General features: G+C 38.9%; 1 protein-coding gene across 35 annotated transcripts in view; it reads right to left on the bottom strand.

The window, feature by feature from the left end:
* Nucleotides 1-262: 262 nt before the first annotated feature.
* The window catches only part of ELAVL2 (ELAV like RNA binding protein 2), a 90,159-nt gene continuing 68,143 nt past the window's right edge, over nt 263-22,278 (bottom strand). For 21 of the 35 annotated variants that reach the window (XM_084503369.1, XM_084503351.1, XM_084503357.1 and 18 more), the window contains 5 exons: nt 9,876-10,029; nt 6,992-7,217; nt 6,167-6,238; nt 3,437-3,475; nt 263-2,974 (listed from right to left, as the gene is read on the bottom strand). In XM_084503369.1, coding sequence (XP_084359495.1) covers nt 2,644-2,974; nt 3,437-3,475; nt 6,167-6,238; nt 6,992-7,217; nt 9,876-10,029 — 822 coding nt within the window. In that variant the 3' untranslated portion in view covers nt 263-2,643. The remainder of the gene's footprint in view (nt 2,975-3,436; nt 3,476-6,166; nt 6,239-6,991; nt 7,218-9,875; nt 10,030-22,278) is intronic. The other 14 variants (XM_084503365.1, XM_084503366.1, XM_084503376.1 and 11 more) reach the window with 5 other exon arrangements.

The following is a 22,278-nucleotide window of genomic DNA, read 5'->3' as shown; positions in this document are numbered from 1 at the left end:
AGACAAATTCATTTTTACTGAATGTGTTTAATGATCCTCATTTATTGTACCAGCTTAAATATTGAGTGGTTCATATAAAACCAAACTGAAGAGATTTGACACCAACTCTACAGAACTAGTGCTTGGCTCCAGTGCCTACTTGTTGGTAACTAGTGTCCTAAGCCAAAATGAGCTTTGCAGAAATTTTTCCCTCCTCCCCTTGAGATTGCTTAGTCGTTAAAGTGGACAACACAGTAAAGAAAACCTGCTCAAGACACTGTTATCCCTTCAACTTTGTTTATTGATGTACTGAACATGAAAAAGTACAAAGGATCCAAACACAAAATAAAACATGTACAACCTCTTAAATACTCAACAGAATATATTTTTCTATTCCAACAGATGTGAATTAAGTCATACTATACAACTTCAAATAAATACCAACCTTACATTTTACTAAGTGCTCTGATAAACACTGTAAAGTGAAGCCCAATTTACATGCCTTCTCATCAATGCCGTTGTTTGCTACAGTAGTATAAGGAAAGAAGCATGTAGCTGTTTTCCCCCACATTGGAAAGTTTGTGTTTTCTATAGTATATACAATTTTTAATGCAGAGGAGCTTTAACAATCTAAATGCACCTAAGAATGAGGAAGTGCTCAGGAAGCCAATTGATTTTTGAATAGCATTGAGTGGGTCAGCATGAAAACTCGCTTATTCACTTTAGCACGCGCTTCACAGTATATGTAACTGTACTATACTGAAAATTTTATAACTACAATTTAAAGGAATAAGAACCAAAAGCAACTGCAAAGATAGTGTACAACTATGTTTATGCATAGAACATTGCTTTTTCTAAGGGGAAGCATATGAGCATCTCAGTTTATACAAAAAGCAGGACGTAACTATATAGTTGTCAGTGCATCCTGGTGAAGGCATGAAAACCCTCAGCTTTTTTTCCAAAAATTCAATTATAAGCTAGATGCTAATCAGAAAATATTCTGTATTTTTCTTAAATTTCTTCAATACATGGTAAAGACTTTTCTATGTCCCCAAATAGTGATTTAAGCATTATACGAAGTTAAATTTCAGTAGCATACAGGTATTCATGGGTTTTGTATGAAAAATGTAAGGAAATTTGTCCAAAACCTATGATTATACTTGTTTTTACCACAAACATATTTATAAACCAAAATGTAGCATCACCATAAACAGCTGAAGCTAGACTATCTACAGACAAAAATAGCAACAGATCTGATGCACTGTAAATTCAAGTCCTCAGGACAACAAAAATGAATAAGCAGACCTCAAGTAACAATGTTAATGCCATTTACAAAGAAAAAACTCATACAAAAACATTCAAAGTTGACCATCACTTGGCATGTAAGTTAAAAAATAAACTAAAACCAAAATTAGCTGAAAGGTTCATAATTCAAGGTCTTATTTACATTACACAAAGCTCAGGTGTTAGCCTTGAACATAACTTTCAAAATACCTCCAAATATACCCAACTCAGGCCACTTCTGCTGTGCAAACCATGCACAATGTCTTTTTCTTAAGACAAAACAATTCTTCAAACAATAGCAAGTACATCACTAAACACCATGAGCTCTATCTGAAGGGAATTCTTTAGGAAGAACAGATTTTTTTTTCCCCCGTCTCAGTATTTTTAAGTTTCCTGCTTGCTCTTATATAGCTTTTTTAAATTTTCTTTTGTTTCAAAATCACAAATTAATGTGAGCCATCTATCACTTAATAACCAGGATGATCAAAGACTCCACTGATGATTACAAAAATGAAATCAACAGTGCATCCCATCAACTCTACTTCTTAATAGAAAGGTCTCAAAAGTATTTCTACATCATAAATCTTTCTAAATTTTTCCCCAACAACTGCAAATTTCCTGGTAAGTTTTAAAAGCTCACTAGGTGTCTTATGAAGAGATTTCTCAAAGTATTCAAGTCAAAATATTTGTTCCAGGACCAGTAAAAAGTTTCTCCAAATTTTTTTTTATTTTTTTATAAAAATAGATGCTTTTTTTTTTTTTTTTTAAACCCACATCAAAGAGGCTCTTATCTCTTTGGCAAGGTACTGCTTTACGAAAAGTTCTCCAGTATTCTTACAATAAGCTTTTATAACGTGTTCCCCTTCCCCAACCCAAATGATAATTATAAAATAAATACTGCTTATAACTTTATAAATAAAGTGTAAACTTCAAATACTTTTCTTGAACAACAGAACAGCAATGCATTAAAATGTAAACTAAACACAAGGCAAATCAAGAAATTATAAAAAGAAACTTAAGTAGTATAACACAAAGCCTCAATATTTACTCATAGGTTAAAGGCAGTCATGTAAAGAAAAAACTTCTTCCCTTAGCTGAAACATTTTAAAAGGTCCACCTTCTTCAAAGAAGGCAATAGAATGCATTGTGACAGGTAAAAACCCTGTACCTCTTGTCAATATTCAAACACAAAAGGTATTTAAGAAGTTCTAATTCAAATATTAGCAATAAAAAATCTCACATATTCTTAGGATGCTAAGTAGTCATTTTATCCCCATTTCCACACTGGCATACAACAAAGGCATTTACTAATGCATAAAGCTTCTTGTAAATTGCCTTTGTTGTATAGATTTCGTATATTAATGCACTGAGAATAACTTGTTAGGCTTTGTGCGTTTTGTTTGTTTTAAAGGAGACCTGCAATACTCTGTCCCCAAGGCGGTATCCATTCAGGCTGGCTATTGCCATAGCTGCCTCATCATAGTTTGTCATAGTCACAAATCCAAACCCTTTGCACTTGTTTGTGTTAAAGTCACGAATGACCTTCACATTGGTTACTGCTCCAAAGGGTCCAAACATTTGCCAGAGGATACTCTCATCAGCATCAGGGGCCAAATTGTACACAAAAATGCACCATCCAGTTCCTGCGTGTCCAGGGATATTAATTCCAGCCAAACTGGTCATTCCATCAATGGTCATGGGAGGAAACCTACTGAATAATGGTGGAAAACAAAAGAAACAAGCATAAAGCAGCTGTTCAGAGAATCCCAGCAAAGAAGTTTCAAACACAGAAAGCGATAGAGGGCTTTTGACAGTGGGCATGGACATTTCAGCCAGATGAATAAGGTAATACTGCAAAGTGTTTTTTTTTTCAGCTGCAGAAATTCTATATGCAGTACAAGGCACAATTGTGGGAACAGAGTTAAATCTGACTGAAATGAAATAATAAACAGAAGAACGTAAGAAAAGCATGCTAGAAAGCCAGTGAGGATTAAGTCGTTTGAAATGGGAATTCCATGAAACTGCTACTGAGTTTGTCTTTCATGCACAATGCACTGAAATGAGCAACTTCAGCTGAAGTCTCAACATGTGAAAATGTCTTACTGACAATGTAATGGTAGCCAAAATATTTTCTCTTAATAATCTGGTTACTGTGAACTGAATGGTTCTTTACCTCTTTACACCATAAGCCATGTTGAGCAGATTGTCCAGCCTGCAAAACATTTAGCAAAGTGTTCAGTCTTCAGACTTTTCTAGTCTTTTATCTTAAGAACACTTGGTTTCCACCAGCCCCTTAAACTGTATTCTAGAGAACCTTATGCAAAGCTTGAGTACCTGAACTACAAGAGCTGGAAGACCTTGCTACACATGAAACAGCCAATGTAACACTAAACAGATGTTCCTGTGTAGTACCCACAACCACAAGTAGTTAAGTTCAGAAAGGCTAAACTTGTGGTAGTGGTGCACTAAGTCAAACAATACTGTCAGCATCAAGTTGTAGTCAGTGACCACTTGAGTGAAATCTTTGAAATTATAAACTTGTTAGACGAAGGCTTTACTGAGACTTTACTTCACAGTATGCTGACATGAACACCCAGACCAACACAGAGTTTTCAAGCAGTAAAAAAAAATATTAAAACAGGTATTGCAGTAAGAGACATTTTTTCCCCTACATTTTCTTACTCTTTTTTGAAAGAATTTTTTTTTAGAATATTGATACGTTTCATGTCATAAGTTTTCTCCATGTATTTCTTCCTTCCCTTTCTCCCAGGCTGCTGATCTGTATTATGCAGTCCCACCTCTAAATGCTCTTGGAGTTACTTAGCCAATACCTAAGAACATACAATGCCTACCAATCCTATTAAGCAACTTCAGTAATAAGTTGAAAGTGCTTCTCCAAGAAAATTTCTTCCCTAAAGCAGCTCTGGTGTCTTCCTAGTAAAGCTCGGACATATGAAGAGGAAGTCTCATGCTTAAAGGTTATCTTCATGATTTCACAAAATATGAGCTTAGGGAATAAAGATTTAAAGGATTCAGTTTTTAGCTTACAGCTACCTTACAGATTCGTACTTGGTTGTCATTTTTCTTCAGTAATGAGCTATAGGATTTAATAACCATTACTAGTATACAGAATCCAAATTTAACTGCTCTAATAGTGTAACAGCGCTTGGGCACAAAAAAAAAAGATTTGGTCTTGCCTGCAGCTAAGTAAAGGTCATAAACTATATAGAATTTTGACTTTGCAGTGAACAGGATTTTAACAGGACAGCAAGCCACTGAACACCTTAAAGAGCAGAAAGGAGGAAATGAAAAAAATGTCTGCCTACTATCAATAGACTTAGTGTGATTAGATTACAGAGCTCTACTCTGACGATGTGGGGTGTGAGAGGGAGGTGAAGAATTCCAGAAAAAACACCAAATACAAATTCTTTACAGTAGAACAGGCTGAGGACTTCATATAATAATGGGGTCAACATATGAGTTTTCATCATTTACCTGGATGACTTAAAAGATTCAAGAAGGACAGAGGTGTTCACTAGGCAATTAATTTTTAAGGATGCTTTAAGTTACATGACCTACAGATACAGAACAGTTATAGACAGCTGCTTTTGAAAGTTCAGTTCAAGATTTTTGTTAGTAAAAAAAATCATTAGAGTGATCCAATTGTTCTTCATTATTAGGTTTATGCCACCTCTGTGTTTTCAGGCCTCCACCAACTGTTAACTGACACAGAGCAACCATGGAAAATAATCAATCCTCTTAACATCTGAAATTTCAACAGTTGGGATTTTTTTTTTTTTTTGGCATGTGAAAGACATTAAAGACCTAAAGCATCCCAGCAATCTGAGCTGGATTGTCAGCAGCTGAGCTGAAATACTGCAACAACAACACCTAAGCAAAACCCTAAAATACAGGCAGATTTCTGCTTACAATTATGAAACTGTAGAACTTGGCAAAGCTGTCTTCTAATGAACAGAAGCCTGATGGTCTTTCAAAAAAAATTCAAGTGTCTGCTACATCAGTTTACCCTTTTGACCAGTCAGCCAACTCAGCCTTTCCTACCTTCCCCATCAACTCAAGTGAGAGATTTTACTCACCCACCTATTCACTGCAGACTTGATACTTTCTGTTACCATTATACTTTTAAGTGGAACAAGATCACATCTCTTTATGGCTTTCAGGTACCGCTTTACACTTAATATCTCACCGAGAACTTTCCAGTGAAATTTAAACTGACATTTATAAAAATGCACTTTCTAATAAAGAAAAATCACAATTGAAACTTTTTTTTTTTTTTATGTCTCATGTTGCAGGACATGGGTATTCTACAGAAATTAAAAAACTGCAAAGAACTTCAGGTCCTATCCACAGGAAAAAACATTTGTTTAAATTTTACAAGTCATAATGGGTATACCCAGAGTATCATTTAAATACAGGTGCTAGAGAAACTGGTATCAGTAATACTGAACACAGCTTTGTGCCTGGGAACAAATGCACTCAGAAGAACTCATGGAGTTAGCAGGCCAGGCTTGCCAGAACGTCGGATGTTGTAACAACATTGCTGTTGTACAACAGCTCCCTCACGATCTTATTTCAACGCACCACAGTCCATCCTTGAAGTCTAACTTCTGCTCATGTGCTCTGCTTGTGGAGCAAGGACAAGCCTACTTTTGTTCAATATATAGCAGGCTGTTTCAACTAACCCTTTTATTCCCTAAGGAGCAGTACACAAATTCAAAGAATACTGAATAAAATTGGGTATCCCTTCCTTGAGGGCAGAAAGCCTTCTCTAGTGCTGACCTTCACTTGTGTTAGACACTTGCAGTACATAAGGCTGAAAAGTTGAAAGAAAGAATTCACAAATCCTGCCAGAAATGCTATCTATGAACTCTGAACATTTTACCTAAAAGAAGGGTGGCCAAAGCAGAGCTTCTGAAGCTTGATGCATTCTCTTAAACTGCAAGCTGATTTGGTTCTTGAAAAATAAAAAAGCAAGTGTTTGAGTAATACTTAGCAAATTCTAATCACATAAACCAGGTGTAGAGGTTATATGAAAACAGCAGGAAAAAAAAGGGTCACTCACAAATATAAATAATACAGTATTTATTTCACTCTGTTCTCACCAACTGTTCTTTTTGATACTGGAACTGTAGGAACTGGAAACTGCACGTCTGTAGTTTCAGCACGAGGAGAACATACATTCACAAATATACACATGCAGAAGATCTCTGAGTAACAGTCATTACAGAAGCTGGGAATAAGGTCAGTAGTATGCATGATTTAAACTAGGACAAAACCTGAAAGCCAGAACGGGGAAGAAACACACCAGAGGGTGAAGAAGAGGATTGCAGTAGCATGACATATTGCTAAGGGATAAATTGAATTGCCTCGGTCAACACTAGCTGAGTCAACTTCCATGTTAATCAATAAAAAAAATAAAAATAACCTTTAAAAGTGATTTATTTTTTTTAGTGACTATATAGAATAAAAAGTGTCATCTTGATTTAAGCGAGTTTATTAGGTGCTTTTTAGGTGTTTTTCAGTTCTCAATAGGTTGGAATGCATTTTCACTTTTAGCTGTGTTTTTGGAACATAGCTACAGAAATTTAACATTTTCATGGGTTTCCTTCATAGTGCACAGAAGGAAAAGAGTGCAGGAAACCAACAGACAGACCCATGGAAATATGTGGCTGCCAGCACCTCTGTTACATACAAGAATTTGACTTACCGAAAACGTTGAGCCTGCTGAGCTAGAGGTGCCGGATACCTTCTGTTTGGAGAATGGTACAGCTGAGAAAGGATGGCCTGGTTATTTTTTTGGCTTGGATTGTTAGCAAACTTTACAGTGATGGGCTCGGTGGCACCTGGAGGTTTCTGGCCATTCAAGCCTTTGATAGCTTCTTCTGCTTCAATTCGCTTGTCAAACCGGATAAATCCCACACCCCTTGACACCCCTGCATAGGTTGAAGGAAGCATATAATAAATCCAGATGTTATGGCACATTTGACTTTAATATTCGATTCTTTCACCAGCTGCTACAAATGCTAAATTGTGAGCTTACTAGAACTGATCTTTTGCTGACAGAAGACTTCGCTAAGTTTTTGGGGATTTTAATTTATTTTTTGAAGTTATGTAAGATACGCTGGTTAGAAAGAGCTTGGAAGGTTGAGTGAAAAACAATGACATGGCAACTTAAACATCAGGAGCCAAAGAGATGTCCCAAAACTGATTTTGGATGTATGGAGGAGGTGAACCCAGAACAACCTGCACGGTAATCTCTGTTTAGTTAATGCTACTCCACAGTAGCTATATTTACAGAGGTTTTGTAAATGGCTTAGTCTTCTCCCTAGCAGCAAGGAATGTTTATGCTCTGCTGCAGCACCCCGTAAAAGTTCACTTTGGAACATATATACTATAACACTAAGACCTATGTGGGTTTTAGGTTGCAGTAATGTAGGTTACAGCCTGGTTTTAATAGGCCATGTTTATTTCTGTAAGTGAAGATTCAGTTTCAGTATATCACCACGTACTTTTGTAGGGGATGTTTCTGAAGGAAACCGTTTTTTTGGGTCATAGATTCTTCCTACATACAGGCAAGTCAAAGACAACATGCAAGGAGATCATCAAGTATTTATGGAAGGTCTTAGGAATGTTACAACTCAAAGCCGTACACCGTGGCTTGAATATGAACATACTGGGGTGTTAATACTTACACCAATTACCAGTAAAGGTTCTAGGGCTAACACTAATTAGTTGTATGCTTTATTATAACATTCCTGAATCCATTCAGAGGCCTCTAACATTTCCCTTCATAATCAAAGTGAGAAGCTTATCCTCACTTTAGAAAGACATTAATGACAAGAAATATACTCTGTTCATAAACAATGACAATTTAAATCAAAGTGACAATGAGCAAGTGTAAGAAAGCTTTAGAGACAAGTGTCACAGCCTCAACTTTGCATTTTTCATCTGTCAGTTTTTGTCACAACCTTATTATTCATACCCTTTTGAGTCTTTCTTCCACCTTCTTAGCAACTTGGAGAAAAGCTTAAACCTGAACAACAATCTATGCTAAAGAACTACTGTGCTGATATTAGGATTTGAATGCTTAGAACTACAGTACACACTTTTATAAGTTTAAATTTACTTATTTGGACCATGTAAAATCCCACCCTTTCTGTGCATTAATATCAAAAGCATACTGTAAATATTTGTCAAACGAAGAGTGAAAATTTGTCCAGCAAATATGCTTCTTCTGCAAATCACTATTTGGCATTTAACTTTTCTGTCCCTGCCTCTCCACACACACCATGTCAATATTGAGATTTCTGTTAAAACACAATTGCAAAGAAGTGCATGTGCAGTCAACTGCAGTTCAGCCAAGTGTCAGACGATATATGTATATGTGTAACACATACAAAATAAGGTCATTTGAAAACTTTATGACTTCCTGTGGCTGAAAGCTGTTTGTCAACCACAACGACATACTTTGAAAAGGTGCAACTATAAAAAGACACCTAAACTAACTTATTCAGAGAATAATTATGAGTTAAGGAACTGTCCCCTTCCTCCCCCAGCAAGTTTGTTGGTGTGTTTGTGTTTTTTTCTGAGATGTGAATTCTGAGAGCCCTCCTCCGTGTTCTGCTTAGTGCACTAAATAACTCAATACTTATGTGATATCCTAGGCACTTAATTTTATTGCTTATTTTTGAAACAAACCCACTGGAAGCAGGTGAGGCAGAGCTAAAGATCCTCAACATCAGCCATTTGAGCCAGGATGAATGCACTGCAAAAACACGTTTGGTCTGAAGAGCAACCCCAGAGTGTCATTGACACCAATTTACTAGTTTATACTAATTTAAACATACTGTAAAAATACAACTAACTTACTAGATCTTACTTCTGGTTAGGCACTGGTACAGGCTGCCCTGAGAAGTGGTAGAGTTGTCATCCCCAAAGGTATTTAGGAGATGTGTATGCAGAGCTTAAGGGACATGATTTAATGGTGGACTTGGTAGTGTTAGGCTGCTGGTTGGATTTGATGATCTTAAAGGTCTTTTCCAACCTGAATGATTCTATGATTCTTTAAGACACTGCTAAGGACAGAATTCATCTGCTTCTGAAGAACTCAAAGTTCGTTTTCTTCAGTGTACCTGAAGTTAATGAGGCAACCTTGAAAACAGTCTTAACAGCAATTACTAGTCCAGGTCTTTTGTAATCCTAGCAGAGAACCAGCTGCGCATTTCTTTTTTCTTTTTTTTTTTTTTTTTTATAGAAGTGCTTAATAGCATTTCTTAAAGAGCATGGGGACTATTTTCACACAGCAGCTTGGAAAGGAAGATTATAGCAGCTGTAAATTTATTACAAGCCATGAAACAGGCTTCAAACCTGCACCTTCAGGGTGGAAATGACTCAAGGTGGCTCAGTTCACTCCAATCTATTTTTGTCCATGCATATTTATGAACAATTCTAGCAGAAAACTGCATTTTCTGGCCCACATACACCTTTCATATATTCTAGAGACAAGACTATTGTACTAAAAGGCAGTATATTTTTCAAACTGCCAGTCCAAGAACAAGAGCACGAGCACAAACACAAAGCTGCATACTTACCAGTGACTTGGTCAACTAGAATACGTGAAGTAATAATGCGTCCGTATTGGGAAAAGAGCTGCTCCAGTTCCTTCTGGGTCATTGTTTTGGGAAGTCCACTGACATACAAATTTGCATCTCTGATAGAAGCTGAACTTGGTCGCGCATAGGAAACCTTGAAAGAACATAAAGCAGCTAGAAATTGAAACAGTTCTAAAACACTTGAAATAGAACACTACAGTATATCAGGACAGTGTGATTTGTTAAGGTCAGCCAAAAGTTACCTTGCAGTAAGAGTTAAGTGGCTTTTGGTGATGACTGCTGTAACACTACCAAAGGAATGCAATACCGATCACGTAGAATTTGACTACTTGAACTCAGATATAAATCTGAACTTCAAGCACTATTTATAAATAAGGTAGAAAAGCTAGGTATATACAAGTCTTGGTGGAGAAGTGTTCTTTTTCATTTATTTTAAGATTACAGAAAGATTTAAGATTTAACAAAAAGTTTTCCTTTTAATTACCATTAAAACAAAAAATACACAGTATGTAGATTGTTTTGATACCTAGGTCATAAAGGCAGTCCAAAGCACTTTCAGAGGTTTGAAGGTATTTAAGTGCTAACTGTGCCCACTGTAAATGTATTGAGCTCGCTGTCAAACGACAGTCACTCACAAGAACAAGAGAAACTCCACTACTTTATTTATAGCCCTAAGAATGTGTGGCAGAAGGCTTGGGCGCAGAGCTACAACTCAGACATACGGTTTAATTTGGCTGTGTGGAGCAAGCAGTTGGACTCAACGATCCCTGTGCGTGTCCTTTCCAACTCAGGTTATTCTACATGCTTGGACTATTCAGCAGATCACCAACTTCAGCAACAGAGAAGTCATGCCAAGTGCCAGTGAAGCTCCCAGGTCCTTTTGGGCTGGAATTTTTGCCTGCTGCCTCAAAGCGCCAGTCAAGTACTTTATAAGATTATCTATTAGATTATTTAATCCTTAAATACATGCCACAGAGTTGAGGAGTTCGGTACCCCTCACTGAAGTCTGCACAAGACTTATCTTTGTTACAGAAAAGACTGGAATTGGACATCCATGCTTATAGAATAGAATCATAGAATATCCTGAGTTGGAAGGGACCCTTAAGGATCATCAAGTCCAACTCTCGACACCGCACAGGTCTACCCAAAAGTTCAGACCATGTGCCTAAGTTCACAGTCCAATCTCTTCTTAAATTCAGACAGGCTCGGTGCAGTGACCACTTCCCTGGGGAGCCTGTTCCAGTGTGCAACCACCCTCTCTGTGAAGAACCCCCTCCTGGCTTGTAGAACAGGATGGGCCCAAGTACTTTATTTGGTGTTTTCACAGTACAAAAGTACAGTCAAAGGAGACTCTAGGAGAAGTCAGATTTGAGACTCGAGTAGTAGTCAGATTTAACCTCTTTCCCCTCTACAGCATAGGATCAGCTGCTTCTAGTCAGCCAGAACTTAACTCTGTAAACCTATCTTCTGCCTAATCCCTTGGCATTTGCTTTCAAATCCTCCCTCTGTCTCAGTTCAGTACTTACCAGTGAACTGTAAGACTCCCATGAAAGCAAAACAAACAGCAACTGAGATAGAGCATCTCAGTGACTAAACAAGCAATACTCTGAACGTTGCTTTTATCATCCAGCCTTCTACACAGACGCTTTGGGCAAGGTAAGCTGGCTGCATGGGGCTCACCTTGGACACTTGTAGCCGTCCAACTTAAGACACTCAAGACAAGACCCCGTGAGCAGCAGCACCTTGCTCTTTAACATGAGACACGTAAGAATTAAACACTTGTGTCAACACAGGCAGCTGGAAATAAACACAGTCCTTTCTCCTAATTTGCTTTATGTATTTATTTTATGGAGTGTGCAAGTTTAATTATAACAAAAAAATTCTCCACTGGCTCCGAGTCCACTCAAGTGAAGTCCTCTTTCCTCTATATGCTGTCCCCTCTTTTGTTTTTAATTTTTTTAAATAACTATTTTTAGGAACATGTACCAGGAAACTGTCCACAGAAGAGCTGATAAAAATTACCACCATCAAGATGTCAGATAGCAAGCCACAGTCCCTTCTTCAGCAAAAACAGATTCAGTGTCCCTGATGCAAAGTGTTAAACAATAAAAACACTACCAAATACTGTCAAAAGATTCCTGACATCTGGTCATAGCAAGAAGCTGCTGTGTCACTTTGGACTAATCTTTGACTCAGCTTTCCACATCACACAAAGCTCCTCTATCATCCTCTAATACGCACTGACAAGGGTTATTTTCTAGTCAGCTTTTCCTTCAAAAAGTATCTTTCTTTTTTTTCCAGGTACACTATAAAGAAAAAGTAATAGTTCCTTTTGTAGGCTAGCTAGGAACTGATAGATTAAAGTTTCTGATTTTGACTCAGTTTTTGCCATCTAAAAACTTAAGTGGTAAATATTCTGCTAAAAGTCAGTATAGGAATATTCCTGGAACATAATATGAACTACTACGTAGAGTCAGATAAACAGAAGTGTTCAAGACAAAAGTGCTGGTAACCTGCCATAGACCTCTAATTATCACAATTGTAGAAAAAGCTGATCATGCATCACACAAGCTCTTTATCCACATAGCATGCAGCACTTCCCTGTAAATTACAGCAATGATGCAATCTCATAACTTGGATGAGAGGTCAGACAAATATTAAGAAGAGAGTAACCACATTCCTGTGTGGATCACATTACTGTGTGGCAGAAGTGTTTTTCATAAGACCAGTGAGAGGTTTAACACGACCTTCCTTAACAGGCCCTTCCAGAGAGGCAAACAATTGATTTGCTAAACCTTGCTAGAGCAGATTCAATAATCCAGTTCAGGTCTCATCAGCAACATTAGTTCTTTCATGAAAAGAAGTGGGGACATCCTACTGTTATTTCCTTGTGCTGTTTTCGCATAATCAACCACACACCTTCTTCTGATGAGTATTTGAAAAGTCAAGTACAATGGGCGGAACTACAAAAATTAAGATGAGAGGAAAGCAAGGTATTGCAGTGCAGAGAAACAGAATAGGAATAAGACTTCACTAACCAGCTGTATGGCAGATTTTCTGACAGCTGGGTGAGATGCCCAACTGCCAGTTCTGTGCAAAAGTATATAAACACAAATTTGGTAAAAAAAAATTTTCTTTTTGAAGTGGTAAATCTGCTACCTTCATATGGCTGTGCAGCCAAAGCCCAATACTTGCCCAGTAATTGTGTTTAACACTGAATTCTTCTTTTTTACTCTGTATATTCAGCCTTCACACTTCATACAGCTGTATTTAAGAAACAGTTTTTAGATCTTGAGTTTTTCCTACTTTTCTGCAAGCAGAAGTGTATGCTTATGATATTTCCTGGTACACAGTCAGTAAGGTAAACTGGAGGCAGGAAAACTGACAGAATGAAGCTTTCCTGCATTCAGACGAAGGAGGGAACACAGCATGCTGGCTACTCAAGAGGCAGAAAAATACAGCAACTAAGGAATGAAGGATTGCTGATGCTGGCTATGAGCTTCTGTAAGAAAAAGCCCCATGCCACACTTGGTGGGAATATCTTAAGGAGACCCAAGGCCAGAGAATGGAGACAGACAGGGTACAGGCCTAGACACAATAAAATCCCCACTTAACATAAACAAGTAGTTCTGACCAGCTGAGTTCATGTCAGTTTACAAAATCAACCCTTCTACCCCCCAAAATTTAGCACTATCAGACATGATAGGAGTACCTTGCAACAAAGTCTGTTTGGTAACTGAACACAAAGAACTGTTAACAATATAGAATTTGATGCCAATGGAAGTAGGGAAGGACTAGTTCTAGTTTTAAATAAACTACATGAGGAAAAAAAAATACATAGCTGCATGAATCACTGGAACAGCTTTATCTGCCAGTTTTTCATTCTCTCTGCAGCTGAGATATGCCAAAAAAACTGTTCTATCTAGTCTGACTTAAGCTGCCAGACAAGTTTTCCTTTTTGTATGCATTTGTTCAAGCACTCTGGGGAGAAGTTGGAACTCCTGGGAGTGAGCATCAACTAGAGAAAGAAGTAAAAGTGACTTATCGTTACATTTAAGAAGAAAACTGTGCAATCACCAGTCAGTTTTCTAAGTATGCATGCTTTTAAGCTTGCAGAACGGAGGTTGCAGAACATAAGCCTTGTACGCTGCTTTCAAACAGGACAGAAGTATGAATAGAAGACACTGAAAGGCCTACCGAACCCCCCTAGGACATACTTTAGGGTGCTGCTGTTTTCCCAGACTCAAACCAGACTACCTAGACTCAGTTCTACAGCTGTTGATAGATTAAACAGCTCCATTTTCTAAGCAACCTGAAGCAGTAGGTGGACTTTCCATCCAGCTGCCTACCGCTAACAGCCAAAGACATTTTGATACAACACATTAAATAGAATAAAACAAGGTAAGGAGAAATGAGAATTGCTGACCGGAGACATAGAGGACAGAGCGCTCAATGCCTGCCTCACCTCAGTCTTTAATAGCAAAACAGGTCTTCAGGCAAAGCACGCCCAGTGGAGAGTCTGGAACAATGAAGACTTATCCTCAGCAAAACATAACACTGAAGAAGATTTACACCAGACAGGTAAGTCCAGGGAGCCTGAGAGTTTGCACCCACAAATGCTGAAGGAGCTGGTGGATGTCACTGCAGCACAACTTGGTTATCCTTGAAAGGTCACGGGGAACATGGAAGGTTTCCAATTCCAAGGACTAGGAGAACGGATTCATCACCCACCTTCAAGAGCAAGGAACTCTTGCTCTCTGGCAAACTACAGGCCAGTAAGCCTCACCTCAGTTCCTTGAAGGCAATGGAGTAACTAATCATGGAAATCTATTCCAGATACCTGAACAAAAAGAGGTGACTGGAAATAGTCAGCGTGGATTTATAGAGGGGCAATCATGACAAGGCTACTCAGTTGGTTAGACAAATGACACTATTGCCATGGTGGAAAAGGGGAGATGACCAACATTCATCCCAACTTTAGCAAGACCTTTGACACTCTCCCCTATCATACTTATAGGCAAAACACACATTAATAACACTTAAACATGTACTAGAAAACAAAACAAGTAGACAGTGAGGGAGGCTAAAAACTGGCTAAATTGCCAGGTTCTGTAGGTTGTGATCACTGTCATGAAATTCAGCTGTAGGATAGTCATTGGACTCCATCAATGTGGGAAGGATCTTCATTAGTAACCCAGGTGACCAGGCAGAGTGTACCTTCAGCAGTTCAGCAGATGACACAAAATGGGATGAGTGGCTGATATGCCAGAGGGTTGTGCTGCCACCCGGAGTGACCTCAACCAGACTTGAGAACATCCTGAAGTTCAAAAATGGGAAAAGTCAAGTCCTCCCCCTGGGCAGGAATACCCCGTGCTCTAGTACATACCAGAAGCCAACTGGCTGAAAAGCAGCTCTGCAGAGGGCTCTACAGTCCTGGTGGATAGCATTCTGACCACAAGCCAACAAAATGCACCCTTGTGACAAAGATGGCCAACAGCATCCAGGGCTGTGTTAGGAGAACCATTATTATCAGCACTTCAAGGGATGCGACCCTTCTCCTCAACGTAGGGCTGACATAACTCTGGTGCAGGAGTCCAGAGCGGCAGACTGTACCACAAGAGATATTTACATACTGGTGAGCCCAACAAAGGGCCACAAAGGTGATTAAAGGACCAGTACATCTCTGATGCAAGGGGAGGCTGAGAGAGCTGGGATTGCTCAGTCTGGAGAGAAGGCAGCTCAGTAGGATCTTATCCCTAAATTCCTAATGAGGGTAGTAAAGATGGAGCCAGACTCTTCCCTGTGGTATCAAATGACACGAAAAGAAGCAATGGACACAAATACTGATACAGCAAACTACTTGGAAAGACCATATAGATTTCATTCTGTAAGAAAATGTTTTTATGGTCAAGGTGTTCAAGCATCAGAAGATGCTGGTTGTCCAGTTGGGTTATGAACATCCCCAGGGATGGAGACTCACAGTCCTGGGTAACCTGCTTGAGGTGACTCTGCTCTGAGCACGAGGCTGATTAGTGATCTTCAGAGGTACCTCCAACCTCAGCCATTCTGTGATTCTGCAACAATACATAAACTTTAAAATAAGTCTTAAATGGACTTCAACCCAGAGGCTGGAAGCAGTTTGAATCAAATGAAAATTACAAATCTGTAACAGTGTGGTTTTTTTTTGTATAAACTCAGTGATGTAGACATTTTTCTCCTATTCCTACCTAGAGGAATTCAAAATAGAGACACTGTCTTCAAAAAGGAAATTCAGACTGCTGGGCACATGCTGTCACATCAAGGATAAACTTACTGACACCCCCCTGCACGCCCCCAGAAAGGAAAAATCCACAGGAAAACATTTCCCAGCTTATTGCAAGTTTACCTTACACTACAGAGCCAGTGTATGTCAAAATATAAAACAGTATCTGCAAAGCACCTATCACTTTTCCTTTCATCTCGTAAATATGCACTCCTTCATGGTGACTTGTGATCCATTGATGTCTATTGCCCATGTCCTTGCTGGTAAATGCTACCTGAACAGTCATCCGTAGCAGTCAAGGCCTGTACTGAACACTTGAAGAAAGCAAGCAAATGAAAGCAGTAAACTCTAACCAGTAAATAGTACTACAGGTATTCCACGTCTAAGAACATACAACAATCACAGATTTCTCTCTGTGGAAAGTATCTCAGAGAGTACTCCTGTCTTCTGACTGATGCTTGCTGGCATCTGTGCAGATCAGTTACAGCAGTAACACACAAACAGAAATTAATACATCAGGGTTAAGATCCAAACACCACCTCTAGATGTCTTGCTAGGCACCTCAAGTTCTGACCAGGTAGGAAACTGAAAGAAACAACTTCAAAAACCCAGTGTAAACGAAATTTAACTCTGGCAAACCATTACCAGTGATCTGAGATTACTGCAAGCCAGCATCATTAGAGAAAAACAAGGATGCCACAAAACATAAGAAAATTAACTCCCATGAAAAAGAAACTTACATGGAGTATGAGATATGTTTCTACTCATTATTGATATCAAAGTCCAACTATTTCACTCGTAAGATTTCAAGCAGAGAGTCTCCAGATTCATCTCACTACCTGGCAGTTTGCTAGCTAGCTCAGTAGTTACTTGCTGATCATTCTATTTTCATTCTTGTCATGCAATATACATACGCACTAAATTAACAGCTGTGCTTAGATATTACTTCCACAGCTACTTCAACAGGTGAATATTTAATTAATAAACACGAAGGTTATGCAGTGTCAGAACTATTGAACACAATGTGAGTCAAGAAGCAGCCGGAAAGGCTGGCTTTAAATATTTAATGACGACACACACTGCGTAACAGTGAACATAGCTGCTCTGTAGACAACCACTTAAAAAGAGTTTTACTGGAATTTTCCATTACTGCTAGTAGGAAAGACTTATTTATAGAAATGTAAACATAACATTAAAAATTTGAGGTATTTTCACTGTTTTAATATTTCATCTTTCAGTATCAAGACGAATTGATTTTCAACTTAAAGCCATGAAAGCTAGCAGGTTAAATTAGTTGCCAAAGAGAAGAAAGACTCAGTCCCTAAAAATGAAATCCGTTTCTTACCATCTGCTGCTACTGTTAGACACCTTACTCTACTTCTAATATATAGCCTCTTAAATAGTATAGAGAACAAGCAAGGGTTTGTTTTTATTGCCTGCAAGAACTTTAGGAAAAACTGATATTATATTCTAAAACACTCTGCTTAAGGTATTCTTTTTATAGTTTTTATATCTGATATCTTTAAATATCAAAATACTTCTGTAGGTGTTTACATTCAACAACTTCCAGTGTAAACTATCAACACTGTCTTATAGATGGTATCCATTTCTTTTAAAAACCTTGTGTTGTGGTTTAACCCAGCCGGCAGCTAAACACCACACAGCTGTTTGCTCACTCTCCCCCCCCTCCCTCTCTGGGATGGGGAAGAGAAATGGGAAAGTGAAGCCTGTGAGTTGAGATGAAGACAGTTTATTAAGACAGGAAAATAATAATGGCAATAATAATGGCAATAACAGTAATACCAATAATGATGATAGTAGTACTACTACTAATAATGTGTACAAACAAGTGATGCACAATGCAATTGCTCACCATCCGCTGACTGATGCCCAGCCTAACCCCGAGCAGTCTGTCCCCCTCACCCCAGCTAGCCACCCCTATATATTGTTCAGCATGACATCAGATGGTATGGAATACCACTTTAGCCAGTTTGGGTCAGCTGTCCTGGGTCTGTCCCCTCCCAGCTCTTACTGCACCCCCAGCCTGCCCGTTGGCAGGACAGAGTGAGAAGCTGAGACGTCCTTGGCTTGGTGTAAGCACTGCTCTGCAACAATTAAAACATTGGGGTGTTATCAGCACTCTTCTCACCCTAAGCCAAAACACAGCATTCCACCAGCTACTAGTAAGAAAATTAACTCTGTCCTAACTGAAACCAGGACAGCTTGTTTCAGAAGAAAAAAATCCAGAAAGACTACACAAAGTTTGTGCAGACAAACATAGGTTAACCACTCCTGCAAACCAGACAGATGTATATTGGGAAAAGGAATACATTACAAATATAAGCCCTCTTGGCAAGTGCAATAAAGACAAGGAACTATTTCTGTTACAACAGCATTCTCAGACCATTGTGTTCTTAACCTTCACTTAAATTAGTATGAGATATCACGACTCAAAAACTCTTCTTCTTGATTCCCAATAAAATGCTGAAGCACAAAGCAGAGGCTGAGCCTCGTCTCAGCTGTCACTAGCCAGTAAAAGGTTGTCTGAAACGGGAGAGCACATTGCTATATATTCAAGTTTACTTTGTCTCTGCTCAAATGAAAAATAGTTCCATTCCAAACAGAAGTTGAAGGCCAGTTTTCCCAATATACACAGGACTGCCTACTTAAACACTGAATTTAAGTCACTAGTGCAAGCTTGCACCAGCATTTGTGTGAGCAAAGCAAAGTGGAGACAGTAGACTTAGGCCACTTAGACAACTCTCAGGAAGTATGAGAACATACTTCTAAATTCAAATTCACCTGTGTAAATTAATAAAAAGGATCATATCTAATACTAGCTGTGCTTTTACAGCCTGCCCTGTAATGGATGTCTTTGAAAAAAAAACAGGCACAGAAGTAACAGCCTTTCAGTACTACAATCAGAAGAAGTTGAGATTTTAGTCCACACCTCATGAAGACTGTCCAGCTATAGACATTCATATCCATTCCCTGCCAGCTCAGCAGAGAGTACAAATGGACCAAGCAATGGTCTGCTCCTCCAGAAAACAAGACAAACTGGAACCACAACCAGCCACAAAGAGGTAACTGCTGAGGGATCATGGTTGGAGGGAGCTACGCTTCACAGTCATCTGGCACATCATAAACACTGAACTGCAAAGTTAGTGATTCTCTCAGGATATCACAGCACAGTTATCATATCAGCCACTATACATCTTTGCACATCTGAATTAACAGCCCAGCCAGAACAGTGCTGCAGCTCTATTTTCTTCTCAAGCAGGCCTAATAAGCTATTCACAGTGGTTACTGACAGGCAGAGTAGTTTGCACAAGTATGACAAAGCCAACAAAGTCCCACCTTTATTTTTATAAATTTCTTCTTTCAAATTGGAATTATTTTATCAAGACAACACTTTCTGAAGTCTGAACTAAAACCACACTGAACTTAAGACTCACAAATGCAAACTCAACATGGTTCTAGGTGGGGGGATGGAGTCTCTTGCAGCAATTTGTAAGTAACTTCTCACTGGAAATCTTCCACCTTTATGTATTTATGATCTTCGCTCCTGGGTATGTTAACGCAGTGTATGAACACTAGATATGAGGTCCCCAGCATCTGAGGCTACATCAGTTTTCAAATTTCTTACCAAAAAGAGGAATACCACTGATGTTATAGTGATCACTGGTGCTCACGGGAAACACGGGTTTTGTACTCTAATTCCTCTTTGACCATATCATGAGATTCTGTGTTTGATTCCTGTCAGTCAGCAAAACCACCGCAGCTCCTTGCACTGCTCTCCTGCAGCACAGCCCACGCTCAGCAGACCCTGCTTCACCCTGCTGCCGAAGCAGACCTGTCAGAGCACCACTGCAAAACAAGGCTAGCAACAGAGATTATTTGGATCAGCACGAAATTTTGGATCAGCATGAGATCTAAGGAAAAATCGGGTTTCAATTCTGGCTCTAAATCCCAGCTGGACATTTTAATGCACTTTTTCTCCTTTGTGATTTCTTCAAAATGAAACATAATTTAATTATTAAAGCAGATGCAACAGCAAGTTCAGCACAGAGAATCAAGTTTTACAAGGAACTCAAGACCATGAGCAGGTGTCACTCGGATGAGAAGACTGTGAAGGCTTAAGACAGCAAGCAATGAGACAAAGACAACCAGACTGAGGAATCAGAATCAATCAGAAACCAGAATCAATCCCTTGTGAAGCATCTTGGATGGGATTCTCTAGTCTAGGAAGCACTTCTTCCCAGTACTATTCCCAAGAGTATCTTGAGTTGAAGTACAGAAACACCTCCTTGTGAAAACAAGATCATTTTTCATATGGTGAAGAGACCGTGTACAGCATCTGAGCCATCATGTTGACATGGTTAAGACCAGCCCTCGGTCTTATGTCAGGTGAGTCACCAACTCTTTTCTGTCACCAGAAAACCAGACATTAAGCACGGAGTCTTTGAATAGAACGCAGCCTGCCTTCTTTTCACCCCTACTAATCAATAATTGTATCAAATTCAATACACAGAGCAACAACATGCCTGTAAGAGCTACTGTTTCAAGAGGAGCTCTAAGGGGCTCCATCCCACCTAACACTAATTCAGACCTCCCAGCTCTTTTTCATTCAAGATGCCTTCATTCTTGTTCATTGCTCAGTCTCACAGCCTTGGGGTAACACTTATCCAAGAGAACCAAATTTCATTTGAAAGAGCAGCACAGTGTCCTTATGAGATTTCATGGGTCCTTCTCTGTGTAAATAAACAAATAAGCCTGCTCCAAAATGATTTATACTTTGTTCTCTTACATCACCAGAAAAAAAACTGGCAACTACAGTTCACTGCGACTATTACAGCCATTTACAAGCAACACAAGGTTTCTTTGAGTAGTAGAAATGCTTCAGTTAGATCAGGAGGCCTATTCTGACTTTCAGTAGCTACCAAAAAAAAATAATTTTCTGTTCCACAATTCTCAGGAGGAACATGGCTTGTAGAAAAAGTCTTCCAATTTATAAAAGAATTTTCTGCAAACAGTGATTTCAAAGGTATCTGAAATTTGCTTCATGCAAGAGTGATAAATACGTGACTCAGCAAGCAAGGGCACATCAAGCTGATGTTGCATTTAAGCGTTGCACTGTTCTGGTATCTTATATTCTTCTATGGTTATGCCAGCTCTCTGAAAAAAAAATAATCCTTGGAAACGTCAACAACAAATTAGGAATATGCATTGGAAGTCCCAACAAAAACTCTAGAGATTTTTCATGACCTATTTTTTTTCCTCCAGATCCTGGCTAGGATCACACACTCCTAGTAGTATACCACAGGAGCAGATGGGGACTTTCAAACATTACAGAAAAAAGCAGTCAGAAGTAGTCTTTGACCTTGTTTAGAGAAGGAGCTTGGTACATGAATGTAGCACACTATTCAGAATACGGTCAGCTTAAGCAAAAGCTGCATTTGTGCTCTTGGAGAGGCAGTGTGAGAGAAAGGATGAAAAAACAAGCCAAAGCAAACCTCTGAACAATGGTTACCATGTTCTGCAAGGATGGCTCAAAGCATTTTACATTAACTGCCCACAAAGGCTGACCTTGCAAAGGGTAAAGTGGTTTTGCTTTTTAGATTCCTTCTGTAATCACTGATGAAGACAAAAGGTGTTTGCTTTAAATGTTAAGATCAGAAAGGACAGGTATGATACCTTGGGTATGACAGCCCTTAAACTCATTCTACTACAATTTTCATTTTGTAATCCACATGCAATTCCAAATACATTTATTTTAGAGTGGATGGGGAACAGTGTTAAAATTCAGAGTTCAATACATGAACAAAGTCAGCTTCAACCTGACACCGCACCTTGTCTCCAATTGGCAGCCTCAGCTCCTGTGCTGTGCTGTTTTTACTTAACACCAGTCTTTATAGAGAGGACGAGGACCAGGAGTACTCCTTAGGATTTAACTGGTTAAGTACAACATACTTTTAAAGACCTAGTAAACTGCTTCTATGCCTACCACAAAGGAGCACCAGGAACAGGCTTTCAGAAGACTTGGTCTGAAGTGGCTACAGGAGATCCAAATTGCTTCTGTTCACCAAATGACACATGCAATAGCATATGTAAATTAGCAAT

Source organism: Aythya ferina, assembly GCF_964211825.1.
Source record: "Aythya ferina genome assembly, chromosome: Z".
NCBI classification, from domain to species: domain Eukaryota; kingdom Metazoa; phylum Chordata; class Aves; order Anseriformes; family Anatidae; genus Aythya; species Aythya ferina.
The sequence above is the reverse complement of the archived record's forward strand: the minus strand, read 5'-3'. Positions and strand labels throughout refer to the sequence as shown.